We start from the raw sequence: 19,000 nt of genomic DNA, 5'->3' as shown, positions 1-19,000 counted from the left end.
ATTTACTGCTCAGTTATTCCTGGTGCCAAGTAACAAGAACCCCGTTTATTTTATTTCCTTTTTTTTTTTTTTTTTTTTTCCCCATCTACCTTTCTCTTTGTTAATTCTTGGAAAACTCGGGCAGGGCTCACTGAAATGAAAAATTCACATAGCCGGGCCTGGCAGGCCGTGTATTGCCCTTTCTCCTCATTTTCCAGACCTGTCCAGCTACAAGTCTTAACCCTGAGTGTTTGAAGAAGTACTCTTTGCTTCTGGAGTGCTTCTTCATGTGTTCAAAACCTCTCCTAATTTACTCAGTTAACCTCAACTGCAAAGACCGCTACAGTGAAAAGCCTGTGTGCTATCATTGCACTTCTCATTTTGTTTTGCAAAGCACAGTTTGGGGCCAGCTTTGTGTCCCTTTCACAGAGGCAGAGTACTATGTAATTAAAAAAGCTGTAACATGACTTGTGGCCTTTGGGTTACACAAGCATTTCTATGTCTATTTCTGCATTGGTACGACACACACAGCATCTGGAGCAGGACCCACAAACTGCGCTCCAACAAACACAGTAAATATTGATAACATGATGATAGAAGCCGACCTGTGCCCACTGCACATTTTTATTTATCTACAGAAAAATATCAAATAAACGTTGTGCCATGAGCTGCTGATCTAAAATGTTTTGCAGACAGCAGGTAACTTAATTACTTGCATCTGAAGGCTTATTTTTCTCCAAACTAGTTTGGGATTAAATTGCTGTTTCTCATTATTTTCAGTTGGTGTATTATTTTGTGGCATTTCACCTAGAATGCTCCCTTAACGTTTTATTACAGTATGAAGTATGATGTAAGTAATGTAACCCTTGTGGTACTATGTTATCTGTCTTGTGGGGGCCAGGGGGTTAATACAGATATTCAAAAATTCTTGTTAAAAGAAACTTCCATAGCCAGAAATATCTGGTCTGGATGGGCTGTATCAGTCACACTTACCCCTTTTACTTGAAACATGAGGTGAAGTGCTGTCTTTGTAAAAATTGTGCCTAAAACCAATCTGACTTTAAGAGCAGCTTTAAAATGTGCTTCCTTTTTTTTATTGGACGTACTGTTACAGCCCATAAACATTTGGGGTCAAGAGCTCACTTCCTTAAAATATGCCAAATGGGATTAGTCTTGAACTTCCAAGAAGTAAATATTAGGTGGAAACTGATGTTTATTTATTTTGTATGGAGGGCATTGGGATTCTCATTGGTAGCTTGTTGGTCACAAATTTAGTCTCATTTAAGTCACTGTGGGATTTTTATTGCCTGTGGGTTTGTTACTGTAAATGCTAAAAGATAAATGTTAATATACTTTTAAAAAGAAAAAAAAAGAAAAAGAAAACTTAGACTCAAGCTCCAAATGACTCCCTGTCCCACGTTTTTCTCTGTGCCCCACTATATTCTTTCTTCTCCAAAATAAGCACTGGGAATACAAACTCATCTCACCACATGAAGTCAGCATTGCCAAATCTGTTAGACTCAAGGGGATGAAGCTTTGGGGAGCAGCGTCTGGCTGTGCCTCCCTGCCAGTTTCCTGCTCCACTACTTCCTTAACTGGAGAGGCTGGTTTTACAGGCCAGCAGACTGCAGCCCTTGTGCGGCAAAGTACACGCTGCAGCTTGGAAAAGTTGCCAGTGCTGCTTTGGAGCACGTTGATTCCAGTTCCTGTGTGCTTGGCAGGCAGGAAGCCTCAGGCACCAACTCATCCTTGCGCCCATCCTGTCTCCCTGCCGATGCAGAGCCCAGCTCCTGAGCACCCTGGCAGCGGCTGGTGGCAGATTGATGTCACGATGTGCAGTAACAGTGGCAGAGATGTTCGTGTACCCTGAGTGAAGACTCTGGCGCCGGACACAGTCAAGCAGAAACTACCCTGGTGTGGTGGAAGTCAGGCAAAAGTCAGCTGGTAAGAAATGTGGCTTGTTCATACGCCTTTCTTGAAGGATGAGGTAAAAAATTGCAGCAGGATAGTACTGTATTTGTAAATGTGCTTGTCAGCCTGCTTAGAGAGTGTGTGAACACCAAAAGCTTTACAGTCCACAAAGAACTGCCCCAAGGAAATTAAGATCTTGCCTTCAATATTTAGAAGTATAATTGTGCTTGGTAATCATGGGTTAATTCAGCTTCTGCCTTCCTTGAATGTTCATTTCTTTCACTGGGGAGGCCAGGTATTTTGGACCCTCCCACACTGGAAGCAAAATTATGCTCAGCATGCCTAGACGTGTTTGCTGCTTGCAGCGTTTTATTTCCTTGAACAGTAGCAGCAGAGACATTTTGTCTGGGAACCATGCTAGTAGAACAGGACCACTCCCATTCATTTCACAAATGCAGACTTATTTGGAGGACCTGCTGAAGGAAAATGACGGTCATTGACTTGTTTCATTCTCTGGCTTAGAGCTTCATTCACAAAATACAACTGTCTCTCATTAGCTCTGCAAAGTACATCTACTGGCTTCAAACAAGTATGTTTCAGAAAGGTTCCCTGATATGCCAAATTTGCAGGAGAGGGCAGCTCTCTCCCATTGTGGCAGCATGCATTACAACAATGTAATACATGACTAATCAGTTCTCAGGAAAATAATTCCTCTTTGTCCTGCTAGTAAAAACCAATCGGACTTGCTTCTCTGCTGCCACATGCTTTGTGCAGGCATTTACATCTGTGAAAACCAATGAAAAAAAGTAGTTATTATGTATGTTGGAATGGATTTAGCAATGTCTCCATGCAACTTGCACAGAAGTAAATGATGGTGCAGGACTGGAAAATCAAGGTTTGTTTATTGAAAGCACTCCTTCCACTCCCAGGGTCAGGCCTGTGGTTTGGAAGATGATACAGACAAGGTCTCAGATGAAAAACAGGTTGTGCTTGTACTTTTGAAATCTTCACCATAATGTAGTTCTTGTGAGGATTAACATTCTGTAGGAAGTCCTCTGTTTTACACAGTTAATCTGATGCTTGCCAAATCATAGAAGAAATTACATATGGAAATTAATTTTGTTCCTTGTTGTTCTGTTTGCTTTGGAGGTCACTTCTCCTTTCCTTTTTATGCAATACAGGCAAAACCCACTGGAGAAGAGCTTTGATCTATAGGCAGTTCCAAACCTCATTAAAACTGACAGGCATGCTGGCCATGCTTTGTTCAGGAAGGAGCAATTAAGTTTTTTTATGGCATAATATAGCTAAAAACTAGAAGCTGCTGCCCGTGGCATAGAGCTGCATGGCCAAGTGCTAAGATGAGCTAACTTGTATGAGCAAGCACAAATTTGGGGAAAGGCAGGGAGACTTTTCTAGGGACTGCTTGCGAATGCTGCAGCAAGAGCACAGATTGGTTGCAGCTGTGTTTGCCTGTGTGCATGTCCGGGACCGGAAACACCATGCAAGAGCCAGCAGACAGTGGGAGAAGCAGTGGTGTATGGCCCTGAGAAAAAGCCAAGGGACAGCTTCTTCTGGGCAAGCATCCTGGCTGGAGCAGCAAACTTGGACTGCTGCACAGTTCTCCCTCCCATTTGCTTCCTCTGCGTGCAAGGAAATGGGACATGGCTGTACATTCTTTGTAAATAAATAGGATTTCGCTAAGGAGCTGACTGAATTCATCATCAATTCCCCCCCACGTCCCTCTGCAGAAAAATCTGGCAAAGTGCTGAATATTAGTTAACTGTGTGGGTCAAAGTTCTGTATGCAAAACTACAGAGCTTTTCAGTACTGCTATAAGAGTCACCAGAGACCCTGCAGATATCAAGGCAGTCTCTGAAATTCAGACCTCAAAACAGCAGTTGATCATTTCAATCGCTGATGATCCTTCATGGATTTTTAATGCCTGGTATTTCTACAATCCATATTAAAAGTACCTTTTATGGAACAAAAACTGCTTTCTCTGATCCCTTGTTTGGAATGTTGAATATAGTCCAGATGTATCTGTTGAAAAGAAATGTAGTCAGATACAATATAGTTGTGAAACATTTATACATCAGTAAGGTGTTTGATACGCAGAGCTGTTTTGAATAATTTATTTATTTGTGTTATCTTACAGTGTCTTCTTATCAAGTTGCTCTAAGCTCTTGCAGATTTATGTCCATATTTAGGTCCCCACAGTGACTACATTATCCACCTCAGATTGAGAGTATGCTCACCCCAGCACAGCTGAAGTAAAGCAGAGTCCTCCAAGAAGACTCTGTCCTGAAGCTGGAGTGTACTCTGTGTATGCTCTGACACCTCTGTAATGGGATGTGAAGCCTTAGCCTTAGTGGGAAGGCAAGTTTGCAGCCAAGGATAAGACTGTAAAATGCCCTCAACTCACCTCTTTTCCCTGGAGTTTCACCCAGGAGACAATTACAATCCAACAGGTCTTTGGTTCAGAGGTGCTTTACTGATGGGGAATACAAATTTGGGAGGAAAAAAAAATGCTGCTTTTAACTCCAGCTACATTTATCAATCAGTTCTCCAGCACAGCACAGCGGGTGCCTGGAGCCTGGAATGAGCAGCTGGTGTGGCCAAGGGCAAGGCTGTGTTACTTTTGGCAGCAGTGCTGGCAATAGCTGGCTGGAAGCATTTGTGAAATTATGGCCTGTGGGGGCACTTCTGGTTTATGCTGACGTGTGTGTAGGCTGCCACCAAAACAGGCCCTCTCACTGGCTCATCCTGGCACTGGTGTTTGTTCGGCTGCAGGATCAGCTGGCTGCCAGAATTGATTCTGTAGGAAACTTTTTTTTTTTGTAAGCTTTCAGCTCTGTTGGCAAGCCGATCTAGCCTAACATGTGGCTGCATGAATGTCAGAGCCAGCAGAGAGGAGGCATGAGGAAAGCATGACTAAGGAAAGGGGGAAGGATGGAATGATCACTTTTGCCAGTAGCGCAGTCTCATCTTGGCTTAACCCCCTGAGAATCTGCCTGTCAAGGTAGAGTTACCTGTTGCAGCTTGAGTCACGTTAATGGCTTGCTTCCACTGAATGAGAAAAATCTTGTTCCTCTTTTCCTCACTCTTCTGATGTTAGACCTGGTGATTGTCTAATCTTGCATTGGACTGATTTAACTTGTTGAATCAGCACAAAACTCACCTCGGCAAAGAAAAGGGAATAGCGTTCTGCTGGCTGAGTGGGTGGAGTCAGCTCAGTACGGCATCTGCAGAGGCTGGCAGAGCTGGGACAGGCAAGGAGAGTAGTAGCTGTCAGCTCTGAGGTCGCTGACTGAACCACAATGCAGAGCTTCAGTCTCAGAAATCTTCTGGCATAGTTCTTGTTACAAGAGCCATGATCTGGGTTCTCTCTGTAGTTTAAACATGACAGTAGGTGACTGCCCTTTGTCTTACAACAAACGTGGTGCTTGTGTTGAAAACCTGGAAATTGCCGCTATCATATAATTCCTTCCAAATTTCTACCCCTGTATTTTCAACCCTTCCATAACTAAGTGGCATTTATCCCAACACCTCCTTTCAAGCTGGGCCTTTCCTTTGAGCCTAGATTTCCCTTGGCTTTGTTTATCTATTACTCCACAGATCTACAAATATTCTTTTCCATCAGCCAGAGTTTTTCTCTGAAGCTTCAACAACTGGTCTTTGATGCTGCCTTGGGAAGACACTGTGCTCTCGGATGCAGGAATGCAAGCTCATAAACAAACTGCTACTGAAAGTGCTGCTATTGAAGCAGAGTTAAAAAGTATAGAAGGATGGACTCGTATGTGTGCAAAACAGTTGTGTGTGACTCTATCAGTCAGATAAGAAGTAGAAGAGTGCTCAAATTCTTTTTGATCATGCTTAGGACAGCCATGGGACACTTAAGTACAATGCTGGCTAGGCAGTGTTTCTATGCACCAAGCACGGAAATTCTGTGGTGTGTTTACCCAGAAGTTTAAGCTTTCATCTTTGACAGAAGAAATCAAAGGCAAGGAGGGACAAGAACATTTTCAGGTGGACCTAATGAAGAGGCATTATCCCAGGTGGGCAGGCAACCACTCTTCCACCCATACAGCTCCTTCTTCACTTATAAGGAGACAGAGTAGGACCAGCCTAAAGAATTAATAGAGAATAAAATGTACTCTAAAAATATATCAGGAAAAAAGTTATATGAGAAATATTTGAAAATAATGAGTGAGAAATCTAAAATGCCATGTTGTTGTTAATCTTTAACTAAAAAATGACAGAGAAGATGAATAGGACCCAGAAATTCTTGATATAAAAGGCTGTTGGGAGAGTGTAGACAAGGAGTACTCCAAATATAAATGCACAAGCTTTGGGATACCACTTGAAAGCAGTTTAGGTGGCTGAGGGAAACTACCTGGAATTACTTGTTTCTAATAAACAGCAAATGAGGTACTAGACAACTAAGAAGAAACAAGCAAGGTGTTGAAATACATCTGAAGGTCTTGGTTGTTTTGTGCAGCAACTCTACCTCCTGGGGCTGTTCTCCAGTGGATAGTGGAAGAAATGCTCCAGTGTGTGAGCACTCTGAAAAGGATTTTCAAAAATGCTTGTCTTTGGTCAAACTGTTCCCATAAAGTTCAGCTGAGCAGGCAGGCCAACTTGGGTGGGGCAGCAAGGAGAGAAAGTGAGGAGTAACTGACTGCAGTGAATTGGGAAGGCATAACCTTGGCATGTTATTGACTGGCTTTTAAGATCCGGATTCCTAAATAATCAGAAGAAATAAGTCACATGTGTGAGGGAGCTTCATATATTTTTTGTGATTTTTTCTTGTGATTTGTGATGTTCCTTGTGTGGGTAGTCCTGAAGGTGAATAGTCTCCCCTGTGCTGATGAGTGATGTGACTGCAGTGGATATGGAGTAGGGGAATGAAGGGATGCAGGAGGCAGAGTATGTACATTTGGGAACAACTTTTGATGTAGTATTTCACAAAGTCTAACTCGACAGTAAGTTCAGTTTAACTTTGATATGAGACCTCTTCTGTTGACAGAACGAACAGAACTGCAAAAGAGATACCCAACACAAAGGTCCTCTGACGTCTCAGCAGTTCCAGACTGTTTCATAGTCCTGTAACTATAATGTTCTTTCAAATGGACATGGGATCTCTTTTGCTCCATCTCCCTGGGACTAGTCAGTGTTACTGCAGAAAACCTGCATAGGTTTTGCAGGCCTCGTTAACTCTCCCAAGAGATTCACCAGCAGGAAACAGCATAACCAGTGCGTTAAAGCAAATAGGAACGAGTTGCCATCCTTTTATGAAGCACATAATGTTATCTATCTCAAATTATGTTATTTTTTTAAATAACTGCTTTCGGAAGGTGGCAGATGCCCAGCAGGATTGCCACCCTGCAGCGCCCCTCCTCAGGCTGTGCAACGTGCGCCTGTGGGCTGTAGGCTCAAGTGTAATTTATCAGAGTTAACAAACAACAGAAACCCGTATATATCTCGGCCGCCGCCTTAGGCAAGCAGCATCCACCGCCGGCTCTCTCTCCCAGCAGCCCCGGAGGCTTTCCTGGCCGCTCACAGGCAGGCGGTGGAAAGGAAGAGCCGCAGCAGCTCCTGCCCTGGGGCTGGATCAGCGGCCGCGGGCCAAGGTGGGTGGGACGGCGGGGCAGCAGCTCCCGGCCGATCGCTCCGGCGGGCCGGGGCCAGGGAGGAGCGGCAGGGTGGGAGCGGCGGGCCTGGAAGGCGAGCGGCGGCCGGGGCGGGAGCGGCGCCGAGTGGTGCGGCTGAGCGAGGCGGCCGCTCCCCCGCCTGCCCCGGGCTCCCCGCGATCCCGGCCCGCCATGGTGAGTAGCGGGGCCCGGGGGCGGCAGGACGGGCGGGCGCGGCCGGGCGAGGGCAGGCCGCGGCTTTGTGAGAGGCGGCGGCAGCGCCCGGCCCGGGGACGTTGTGGCCGCGGCCGGAGCCGCCGGTTGCGCTGGCAGCCGCCATCCCCGGTGAGCCCCGCTGTGCTTCGCGGGGCGCGGGCGGACCAACAGGGCCTCCGTGCCCCGGGCTGCGTGCCTGGCGGAGCGCTGTGACCCCCGGGGAGGCCAGGGCCGGCGGCTGGCTGCAGTGCCATCGTTTAGGGGCGATTCCCCGCTGGAATTGGAGGGGGGGTTGTAACCAGGAGCAACAAGGGAATGGCTGCCAGGTCAAGGGACGATGGGTTGAGCGCGGGGGCCAGCGTTGGGGCAGCCCCTGCGGTCGACAGACCGTCCAGCCCTGTGGGGGAAACGGTGTTCGTGGGGCTGTGAATGCACTGAACGCAGATTGCTTATTTCTCCAGGCCTTCGTGCCTTTCTGGAGTCTGAACGGGTTGGATCTGCCTGGTGCTTCTGGAAAAACTTATGGCCATGAAATACCAGGTTTAACGCATGGGCAATTTCCCCAGGTCTTTTTTGCTGTCTGGACAGCAACCTTCCAGTAACTGAAGGGGGCCTACAGGGAAGCCAGAGAGGGGCTCTTCATCAGAAACTATAGTGACAGGACAAGGAGTCATGGGTACAAACTGAAAGAATGGAAATTTTGGTTAGATATTAGGAAGAAATTCTTTACTGTGAGGGCAGTGACACTGGAACAGGTTGCCCAGGGAGGTTGTGGATGCCCCAACCCTAGCAGTGTTCAATGCCAGGTTAGATAAGGCCTTGGGCAACCTCATCTAGTGGTTGGTGTCCCTGCCCATGGCAGGGGGAGTTGGGACTAGATAACCTTTAAAGTCCTTTCCAATCTTTTAACATTCTATGATTCTATGTTACCTACTGCTCCTGGAGGTCAGTTGTTCCACATTAAAATGTATACAATGACCTCCATTAGGTTGCAGTTTCTGTCATTAGATTAACAGGTTTAAGATCATTGCTGCTGGAAGGAGGATCTTCCATCTCCCTTTCTCTCTGTATGGGACTTTTTAGGGCTGATTCAATGCACCAGTCTGACAGAAGGCTGGTGAAATTGCTCATAGGGGGTCCTGACACAGACTGGTGTCCTTGCCAAGGAAGGGAGATGACACCTTTCCTGACTAGCTCAACTACTTGTAGAAATGTAGCCTGACTTGGTCAAGTCTCATTTAGTACGTTTACATGCCATTGCAGGAAACTTGTAATTCAGGAGTTATCGTTTTGTTTGAAGCCTGGTAAAATTCAGGTTTTGCTTTCAGCATGCTGCTGGCTGATAAACCCAACTTCTGTGCTGAGAAGCATGCTAAATGAGTTTCTCTCTGGAGTGTGGGAAAAAGCTACTGTGGTTGTTTTTGCTTTTATGGTTTGATGTGTTTTGCCATTCTTCTTCCTAATGATAAAACTGTGCAAGTTGCTGTTTCTGATGGGTGACATCTGTTGGGTTTGTACCCAGAGATGCTTTTGGTCCGCATGCTACAAGTGGGGAATTCCAGGGCCACCCAAACCTGGTTCAGAAGTTACACAGGGAAATTCCCCGTGGAAGAGTTGAAATGTTGCTGTAGTTCATCACACAAATACCAGGTTACTAAGGGATGTTTCAATGCACAGACAGTTTACTGTCTGAAATTAATAGTCTAAAGAAGACAGAAGTTCATCTGTCCAACCAGTCATACAAGTCTTCGGTATTTTGGTTTGGCATTTGTGGTGTTGTAAGGGGGGGGGAGGGGTAGGGGAACTTGTAGACCTGCCCATTTCTTTTTTAAAAATCCAGTGTTTTTAATGATGTTGTATAAGGGTTTTGAAATTCAGTTGTATTTATAAAGCATAATTATGTAATTGGGTAAGTGGGGTTGGAATGCAACAGGACAGTTTTAGTTGGATCATTAAGCTTTTTTGTGTATGTTTTTTGTATTTTTTAGGAGTGTGAAAATCTTCAGAGTTTGTCCTGCAATTTTGATGGAACGTGTTATAGTACGCATTTTCTGCGTTGGTTTGCTGTCCTTGCTGTCAGGCATGCAAAGCTGCTTTTCCAGCTCCCTAACTGGAAAGTAAAATCCTCCCTGGTAAAGGAGATGGACCAGAGCAAATATTTTCTGCACTGTGCATTTCCATTTACTAAGAGATGGAAAACTGTCATTTTAGTTTTGTAGTTTTTATCCTCTTAACACATGAGCAGAACTGATTTTTGTGCTGCTACTGTGGCTAAAAGCTATGAGCACAAGTTGGAAAGAGAGCTGTTCACAAAGAGGAAGACTCAAGAGTGCAGGGACAAAGTTATAATCTTCCTGTCATCTGATTATTTTTAGCACTAGGAAAAAGATGGAAGGGAAATGTTGCTTTGAGAGCATGAGAGGTGCTTCAGAACCATATTCTCCTCACAGAATATGAGGTTTCTGAATGGGATCTGTGGGCTTATTAGGAAACCCATTAGTTAGAATTATTAGACGTTTTCTCTGGGATTTTGTCCGCAGTTGTAGTGGTGGCTTCTTCTGCTTCCTGACCTTAGTCCTGAGTAAAAAAGCTGGCAACATTTCCAAAGTCTCTTTTTTCCAACAAGCAGAGAGAATACGCCTGTGGTGGGGCATAAGCACATAAGCATGGTTGTCTCAAACATTCTGACTGTTGTGCTGTGACAGGAAAGGTGGCATGGGGAGGGAGGGCTCTGCCAAGGCAGGGCAGTGCTGTTGTGAGCCAGCTTTCCTTTCATTGCTGGGCTTATAAATCATCCTGAGGGCTTACGCTCAGTGTGCCTGCGGCAAGAGAAGGGGCAAGTCCCGGGCACCTCACTAAAGGGGGCTCCTGGACCACCACAGGCCCCCAGCTCCCCTGACTCATTTCCTGGAGGGCTCTAAAGGGCTCGCTAGGCGTATGCCAGCAGCAGCAAATGGTGTGAGGAATGAGGGGATGTGCACTAGGGAAACTGTAGAAGGGAGGGTGTCAGTCCTGGGCTTTTGTTGATCCCAGGTCTGGACTGTCCATGGTGGCAGGACTGATGTGCGATCTAAGGACTGGTGATCTTTTTCCTTCACTTTCTCTCTTTTCCATCTTTACTCTCTCCTCTCTTGTTTTATTCCAGCAAGTGCAGCAATCGGGTTTTAGCCCTTGCTCTGTGCCAAAGTTTGCTGGTAGAGTTGGGAGCTTGGTAAAGTTCATTGTAAAAGTTAAGACCTTGTTAGTGAACACTTCTATGACTAAATAGTGGGATAGTTGTCAGAGTTAAGGTGGCTGTATAATAAAGGATAAGAGTTCCCTGACACTGGACTGCTGTCTTTGTTCAGCCCACTGAGAATTTCTACTGAATTTCTGGGTTGTGACAACCCCTCCTCACTTGAAAAGCATGGGAGGTTTGCTTACACCTCCCAAGAATGGCTTTTACTGTGAAGTCTCACTGGGACTATTGGTCCTTTTGTGAAGAAAAGTCAGGACTGACCTCACCTTTCTCCTGGTAGTGAACCTTGCTTTCCTTGGATCAGTGGTATTGATTTTTATTGCTCTTCTTGTCCTGTGCAGCGTGGATCTTCCCTTGCAGCTTGCCTCTTGGCTCCCTCATTTTCCACTTCATTTTTTTTTGAGGGGACAAAAACCTTAATAATTACATCAAAACTAATTAAGAGCTCATTCACATGCATTTATGTCACAACAGTACTTTGATGCACTTTTCTGTGATGTCTTTCAATTTATAAAAGGAGTTTTATTACATATATATGAATATATGTTGTATAATATGGAAGGAATTTATGCAAGGAAAGCATCTTTCTAATTATAGCTCAAAACTAAGTGCTTGAGAGCTTCAGATAATACAGACTGTCACCTATTTTAGTCTTTATTAGCTGTTTGTTTTCTTAGAGCATGCTGTAAATTACAAGGTGTCTGCGTCTGAGAACTTGGCTTTAGTTGGAGGCAGGGGAAGGGTAGTGCACTGGGTCCCTTCACTGAGACTTTCCAGTAGGAAGGATTACATGATAAATATTCTTCCTGTAGATTCTCTCCACAAAAAGAAATTACTGAGGCATGAATGCTGTGAGAATGGAATTGGAAATTCCACTGAATTTCCAATGATTGCAGATGAGTAAAAATGGTTAGCAGTTTTGTTTCATGATGAATTATCAAGGATTATGGGCAGCTGTTATTTGAAGTATTTTAACTTTGTGCTGAATAGCTCAGTAGTAACAGATTCAGTTGGTTATTTAAAAATATTGCAGGAGCAAGAGAAAAGCTAATTGTTAAACTTCTTAAAGAGTGGTGACTCTCGTTTGGCCTTGCAAGTAGAACAAAAAGACACATCCTGTATTCTGTAACAGCAGAAATACTGCAGCTGGGCTTTTTCAGTCACTTTTAGTATTGTCTACAGTACCAGTGCATGGGGTTTGAACTGGACACTTTGGATGAGTGGAGCAAGTAGAGAGTAATAAAATCTTAGAAGGGCATATTTATTGGCTGGGTATCTTCTGTGCAAATCCTGTTTCTGTGTATTGCATCAGCAAGTAAGTCTTGCACTGTTATTATCAGTACATGAGTTATTTTCTTTCAGAATCCTTGCTGGGATGGCAAGCCTTCTTTTTCAGCATTTCTGGTTGAGAGTCCAAAAAAATGGTTCTGCCTGAGCACTGCACCATTCTTGTGCCTGCCATTTGCTGGCCAGATACCACAGTTAACAGGGACTGGCTGCAAAAACCCAGCTGAGGCTCTGTCTTAAGGATACTGGAGGAAAAAGTACATCCTTTTCTCTGAGATGTATCTCAAATAGAGATTGGTTTTTGTATGGTCTCCTCGAGGGAGAAATAAGTTTTGTAAGTTCTGTTACCATCTTTTTTTTTCTCTTTCCTAGGATATGATGGAGCTCCTAGAGGAAGATCTCACCTGTCCCATTTGCTGTAGCCTGTTTGATGATCCTCGTGTCCTGCCCTGTTCACACAATTTCTGCAGAAAGTGTCTGGAAGGAATTCTTGAGGGAAATGTGCGGAATGTGCTTTGGAGGCCATCCCCTTTCAAGTGCCCCACATGCAGGAAGGAGACTCCTGTTACTGGAGTCAACAGCTTGCAGGTCAACTATTCCCTGAAAGGTATTGTGGAGAAGTACAACAAAATCAAAGTAACTCCAAAAATGCCTGTGTGCAAAGTGCACAGTGGGCAACCCCTTAACATTTTTTGCCAGACAGACATGCAGCTGATCTGTGGGGTTTGTGCCACCCGTGGTGACCACACAAAGCATGTTTTCTGTTCCATTGAAGAAGCTTATTCCCAGGAGAAGCGGGCTTTTGAAACCTTGTTTCAGGGCTTTGAAACTTGGCGTTGTGGAGATGCCCTCTCACGGCTGGATACCTTAGAGACCAGTAAGAGGAAAGCTCTGCAGATGCTGACGAAAGATTCTGACAGAGTGAAGGAGTTCTTTGAGAAGCTGCAGCACACGCTGGAGCAGAAGCGAAATGAGATTCTCTCTGACTTTGAGACCATGAAGCTTGCAGTGATGCAGGCCTACGATCCAGAAATCAATAAACTGAACACGATTCTGCAGGAGCAGCGGATGGCTTTTAACATAGCAGAGGCCTTCAAAGATGTGTCCGAACCCATTATATTTCTGCAGCAGATGCAGGAGTTCAGGGAAAAAATCAAGGTGCTCAAAGAAACCCCTTTACCTTGTTCCACTGTGGACATCAGTCCCACAATGAAGAGCTTTGATACAAGCCAGTGGAATGGAATAAAACTAGTTGATGTGGACAAACTTTCCTTGCCTCAGGAAAACAACACTTTCAAATTCAAGATTCCCTCAGTCTTTTCACGCAGATTTATAGTGAACTCTCTTATTTTCTTGCTCATTCTTGCTGTTACCAGAATATCCTTTGTGGAGTCAGTCATTGACAATCTCCAGTGCTGGAAATCTCAGTTCCTTACAATTAGCTTGTCCTATTTGGCAGATACCGTGGAGATAGCAGATCATGCAGTCTTTTACTGGGAACAGATGACAGATGGAGCCTCACTTCTAAGAGAAAAGTGTAAAAACTATACATTGGTTGTACTGGATAATGTCGCACAGTTTGTGTGTAAATATAAACTGTTGTGAAGTGTCTGCTGGAATATAAGAACTAAGAGAGATCTGGGGAAGAAAACATGGAACTTCTTAAATTAATTGGTCTTTTCAGACATCCAGTGAAAACATTCAAAGATTCAAAATGATTCCAAAACACTCATAATGTTCACATAGTTTGAGTGCTGCTAAACCAGAAGATGAAATGGAGCTTTGAAAAACACTTTGTGGATTCTTCTTTCAGTGGTGATTTTGGGAATATTACTTACTGTAAATCATCTTTCTTACCAAAATATAGGGCAAAACTGTGTACTTAGTTTGATGTTAATGTAACTGTAGAATAAGATAAAAGACTGTAGTTTAAAAAAAAGTGTAACCGGGAGATCGTTTGGAAAGAGGAAAAAGAGTTGCGATTGAGATGAGCACTGTGCTGACAGGTTTGCTGACGACTGCCCTTCCACTGCAAAATGCAGCATGCATCATTCATGTTCTGGAACCAGCTTCTATCTGATGATGTTACTTCTCTCTGAAATAGCTGTATGTTTTGGTTTGGTTTTGTGGTTTGTTTTTTTTTGTATAACCAAATGTTGTAATTACCCTGTGCATTCAGATTACGTGTTCTATACCAAATGTATCTTCAGGGCAAGCAAAAATTCTAGAGGTAATGATAAGAACAAGACAGTATGTACTTTGCAGATAGTTCATACTTTGCAGTTTACTTTTCCAACATTGAATTGCTGGGGTAACTGAGCTGTTTTGTTAGATCCATGTTTCTCTGGAGCCACACTTTCTTAAAAACTGGCCTTAACACAAAGAACTTACTGCAGTGAAAGGGATGCAGGGGTCTGCCATAGGAAGGCAGCCTGGGCTCTAGTCCTGCAGAGGTGGCAGGTACAACAGCTGCTCTCCTCTCCCTCTCTGCCTTTCCAGATTTCAATTCTGAAAGCCAGGAAAAATTACTGGATGATTCCTTGAACAGGTTGTGTGATGTAACAGGTGTATGGATGTTGGTGGTGTTTGAAGGACCTTGTATAGGTTCTTCTGCTGTTACTGTATTTTTGTGTATCTCATTTCAGGAGCTAATTGAATTTCTGGTTGTACTGAGTTGGCCTTAGATAATAGTGATTTAAAGGGAACCTTAAGCTTGAGTTCTCTAAAGTGCCCTTCTTTTGGAATATATGGTACTGAAACGTCTTGCTTGAAGCACATCTAACCTCTTTTTGCAGTGGTCCTATGAACAGCAGTGTATGGAATGAAAACGTTGGGAACTGACATTTCTAGAAAACAAACATAACGTGTGCCATACTTTGGGAATATTTGTTGGCCGCTCTCAAGGTTTCATAAGCTGTGACAGTCAATTCACTGTATTCCAGTAGTCCTTGCAAGCTGTTCATTTCAAAAATAAAACATTAAATTCCAAGAATCAAAGTTTCCAAGCAACCAAACCCAGCAAACAAAACTATTGTACACGATATTTACATCTTTGTTGCCTGGGAATCCTGTTGCTGCTCCACACCTCGCTCCAAACACTTGCTAAAAGTACACAATGGTTCTTGCAGCTGCCTTGCAGTTTAGGAAAGATCAAGTCACAGACACGTAGATCAGAGTTACGATTCCTGGGTGGCTGAGGTAGCCATGAGTAGTCGAGAGGTGGTCGTTCTGAGTGTGGGAGGTGTGAGATTTGTAACCCGGGCTTTTACCTTGCAGCAGTTCCCGGAGTCCAGGCTGGCACGGATGTTGAATGACGATGACCGGGAATTTAAACTGGTGAATGGAGAGTTTTTTGTGGACAGAGATGGAGCTTTGTTTAGTTACATCATGGACTTCTTGAGGACTCTCCAGGTCTCCTTACCAACTGATTTCTCAGACTATCAGAGGCTGCAGAGAGAAGCAGAATTCTATGGACTCTACCCCCTGGCCAACCTCCTGAGCCAAGAACATTTGCTGAAGCCGAGGCGGGAGATCTTGGAAGTGCGTTTTTCTCCCCAAGAAATGCAGGCCTTTTTCCGGATCTTTGGTTCCTGCAGTACCACCATTGAGGCACTAGCTGAGCAGATCACTGTGTTTACAGGGCAGCAGTCAGGACAGGGCTGGAACAGCCCTTTTCCTTCTCAGAAACCACTTGTTCCGCTGCCTTTGGAAAGACCTTCTCATCATGACATGGTTTTTCTGTGTGGTACTGAGTATTCTGCTAGTGACCAGTTTGTGGCCAGGTACTGTCCCTAGAGTGACTTCTCATTATGGACATGTCTTTGTGACTTCCTGTTCATGAAGTGCACGCTACATGCTAGCAAAGCTCATTATAAAGAAACTGAAAGAAAAGAAATATGTTTCCTTCCTTCTGTTAGTGTGATGTTATCTTTTTCTAGTTCTGAAACACCCAGTTTAATTTCTGTTACGCTGATTTGCCTGTTCTTCAGCTTTCTAAAATATTATTCTTGATGCTTGTTTATGAGCTCTCTCAGGTCTTTCTCTCTCTGCCTTTTCCTCCTCACTCACTTCAGAATCTCGCAGTATCACCTTCTAGAGAACATGAAAAACACAGTAAAATGAAGTAAAGGTAATAAAATAAAGAAGTGAAGTACTGGGGGGAAGCCTAAAATCTCCAATAGCTTATGTCCAAAAGGCTTTCATATGGAAAACAGGAAACAGGGAATTGCAGGAAGGGTTAAAACACCAGTGGAACTGAGACAGCATTTCAGGGACTGGAAAGCTTTTGTACAGCTTTCTATTAGGGGGAGGGAGAAGAGACAGATTATTAACTATGCTTCACAATGGGTTTTCTTTGAATTCAGTCAGGTTCTGTTTTTATTAAGATAACTGTGTATCAGTAATTTTTGTGATAGCAGTATCGTATTCTAATGACAACTTAGGTTTTTTAAACAATCTTTTGCTGGATGTCTCTATTACATGGAGACATTTTCTTACTGTATAAGAAAATGTTAACCTAATTTGTCCTCTGTGGCTGTTAGAACATCTGGAATTTTATGGAAATTTCATTGAAATATTTCCAAATGGGTTATTCTATCTGAACATATGAACCAACACAGCAGTCTTTTAATTATTTTAAAAAAAAAATTAAAGTTTATCTTTCTTCCAGCTTTCTTTGGCTAAGCAAGTAGAATAAAAACTACTTTGCATTTGTGAAGCAATATAGATTTGTATGCCAAACCTTAACTTTGTAACATATTAGTAATTTTAATGGACTAACAATTGGTTGAGTAGGTTATGGCAACTTAAGTAGTGGGGAAAATATTTCTGATTTTTTTCATTGATTTCTTCAGACTTGGTAAAAATTTCCCTCTGCAGAACAATAGGAAAGCTTATCTTGAGTAATGAAACAAGTCAAATTTGATTATGTTGCCTTGCTGAATTTCTATCTCTTAATCTTTGTGGTGACATGGACATTTTTGCCTTTATTGTGCTTTCCATGAATGTTAGGTGTACTTGCCTGTGAACTGTGGAACAGTTTCACCCGTCAGTTTATATATTTTGTAATAGTATTTTTACGTGACTTCTGCTCCTCAGAATGTCTGGATAGATTCTTACACTGTACTTTATATCAAATAAAATCATTTGAGGCCATGTGAAAATGATTTTCACATTTGTTACCACAAGTCCTGCTGTTACAAGGTAACTTTGCAATAAATGTCACTGTTTGTAGAGAGAGATCCTGTGTGTTGGAGTGATGCTCTTGGGGTGAATGTGACTTTGCTGTCCACCATTTACTTTCACTGAAAAACAGTTGCAGCATTGCAGAACCTGCTGCTCTCTTCTCCTCCGTTAAGTGAGATGAGGTGGGGGTCCTCACAGGTAAGTTTTGTGGTGGGGGCAGGTGTGAAAGAGAAATGCTTCTTCCCCAGCATGTAACAGAATGAACTGAGAATTACTCTTAATGAAGGAAAGAGTTCAGTAGTCCTTAAAGGAGGAAAAAAAATCCGGAGATTGGCTGCTGTAAACACAGTGCAGCTGTGTTGACCTATGCTGTCAAGAAGTAGTTAAAGTGTTTTGTAACTGCTTTTTTTTTTTTTTTTTTTTTCTGATTTTAGGTATGTTTCCATAAAACCTGATAATAGAAAGCTGATTAATGGTACTAATGTCCTAGGCCTGCTGCTTGATACTTTACTCAAAGATGGATTTCGCCTCATAAGCACCAGGACAGTCGTCAGTGAAGAGAAGGTTGAATGCTACACTTTTGAGAGGATGAAGAGGGCAACAGGCCTTACCATCACAGTGAACCAAACCCCAGGAAGCTCTGGGGTAGCACAGGCAAGGAGAAGCCAAGTGCAGAAAGGGAAATAAAGGCTTTTCCTTCCATCTTTTGAATGTAGAAGAGGGATGTGTCAGCACTAGTGGCCTTTTTTTGAGGGGGGGGGATGGGACTTGTTTGATACTGCAACTATTGAGGGAAGTAACAAACACAATTTCTTTCAAGTATCTTTGGGGAAAAATTGCTTTCTTGCCTTTTACTACTCCAATCTCTATAAGTAAAAGAAGCCCATATTCAATACTGGGTTTGTGGACCAGATTTCAGCATTTCCAAGAGTTGTTTTTGTTTTTCTCTGTGGCTAAAATTTACATGAGGACTCGCAAAGCATCAGCCATCCCTTCTAGAAAATTGTTTTTACGTTCTGTGCTAATCTGTAAGTAGATTTAAAAAATGGTAATTGTAGTGGGTTGAACCTGAGTTGATAGACAGTCTTTTAGACTAATGACGCTTCTCACAATTTACATATTTAAGCCGCGCTGCAAGGTGGGAATTGAATTTCCTTTCGTTCTAGCTTGCCTGCTGGAAGGTGGGGGGGCCTTGGAGCCTTTGGGCCCTGCTGGGCCGGGCTGGGGCCCCTGCCCCCCTCCCCTTTTCCCAACACTGTGGCACGGACCCTGGGCCACTGGGGGGGGAGAACTGTCCCAGAGCCGCAGGCAGCTCAAACCACACAGCTAAAACCAGCCATGGACTGCCGCACAGCTAAAGCCATCTGGCGCGGCTTCCTGGAACCTCTCCTCTCCATGCGGAGCTGGCATAGCCTCCTGTCTGCATCCAGCACACTCCGTGCTGAACTGAAGAAGACACCATGCAGCCAGAAGCACAAAGGGAGCGAGGCTTTCCCCACCATAAAGCCTGAACAAGAACACTCTTCAACATGGCGGCTTCAGAGTCAGAGAGAAA

General features: G+C 43.8%; 2 protein-coding genes and 1 long non-coding RNA gene across 5 annotated transcripts in view; 2 read left to right on the top strand and 1 right to left on the bottom strand.

The window, feature by feature from the left end:
• Window positions 1-585: 585 nt before the first annotated feature.
• Window positions 586-19,000, bottom strand: part of LOC125321862 — a 111,113-nt gene continuing 92,698 nt past the window's right edge. The window contains exons 5-7 of the long non-coding RNA XR_007201741.1: window positions 5,069-5,276; window positions 3,864-3,930; window positions 586-2,363 (exon numbers count right to left, since the gene is read on the bottom strand). This is a non-coding gene — a long non-coding RNA (uncharacterized LOC125321862). The remainder of the gene's footprint in view (window positions 2,364-3,863; window positions 3,931-5,068; window positions 5,277-19,000) is intronic.
• TRIM13 (tripartite motif containing 13) lies at window positions 1,842-14,473 on the top strand. Of its 3 annotated transcripts, none has more exons than XM_048295237.1 (2): window positions 1,842-1,923; window positions 12,634-14,473. In XM_048295237.1, exon 2 carries the CDS (start codon window positions 12,637-12,639, stop codon window positions 13,864-13,866), a length of 1,230 nt encoding a protein of 409 aa, XP_048151194.1. In that variant the 5' UTR covers window positions 1,842-1,923; window positions 12,634-12,636; the 3' UTR covers window positions 13,867-14,473. The 3 variants fall into 3 exon arrangements, with proteins under 3 accessions (XP_048151194.1, XP_048151193.1, XP_048151192.1); XM_048295236.1 differs by lacking the exon at window positions 1,842-1,923 and adding an exon at window positions 7,413-7,520; XM_048295235.1 differs by lacking the exon at window positions 1,842-1,923 and adding an exon at window positions 7,632-7,715.
• KCNRG (potassium channel regulator) lies at window positions 15,428-18,164 on the top strand. The gene is made up of 2 exons (XM_048295238.1): window positions 15,428-16,043; window positions 17,880-18,164. The coding sequence occupies exons 1-2, from the start codon at window positions 15,466-15,468 to the stop codon at window positions 18,130-18,132; spliced, it is 831 nt and encodes a 276-aa protein (XP_048151195.1). The 5' UTR covers window positions 15,428-15,465; the 3' UTR covers window positions 18,133-18,164.

This window comes from Corvus hawaiiensis, chromosome 2 (assembly GCF_020740725.1).
Source record: "Corvus hawaiiensis isolate bCorHaw1 chromosome 2, bCorHaw1.pri.cur, whole genome shotgun sequence".
Classification (NCBI taxonomy): domain Eukaryota; kingdom Metazoa; phylum Chordata; class Aves; order Passeriformes; family Corvidae; genus Corvus; species Corvus hawaiiensis.
The sequence above is the reverse complement of the archived record's forward strand: the minus strand, read 5'-3'. Positions and strand labels throughout refer to the sequence as shown.

What these genes read in the sequence shown, in the direction of transcription:
- KCNRG (XM_048295238.1), top strand. Translation starts at nt 15,466, where the DNA reads ATGAGTAGTCGAGAGGTGGTCGTTCTGAGTGTGGGAGGTGTGAGATTT. An exon ending in AGTGACCAGTTTGTGGCCAG is followed by an intron (nt 16,044 to 17,879) that starts GTACTGTCCCTA and finishes TTCTGATTTTAG; the next exon opens with GTATGTTTCCATAAAACCTG.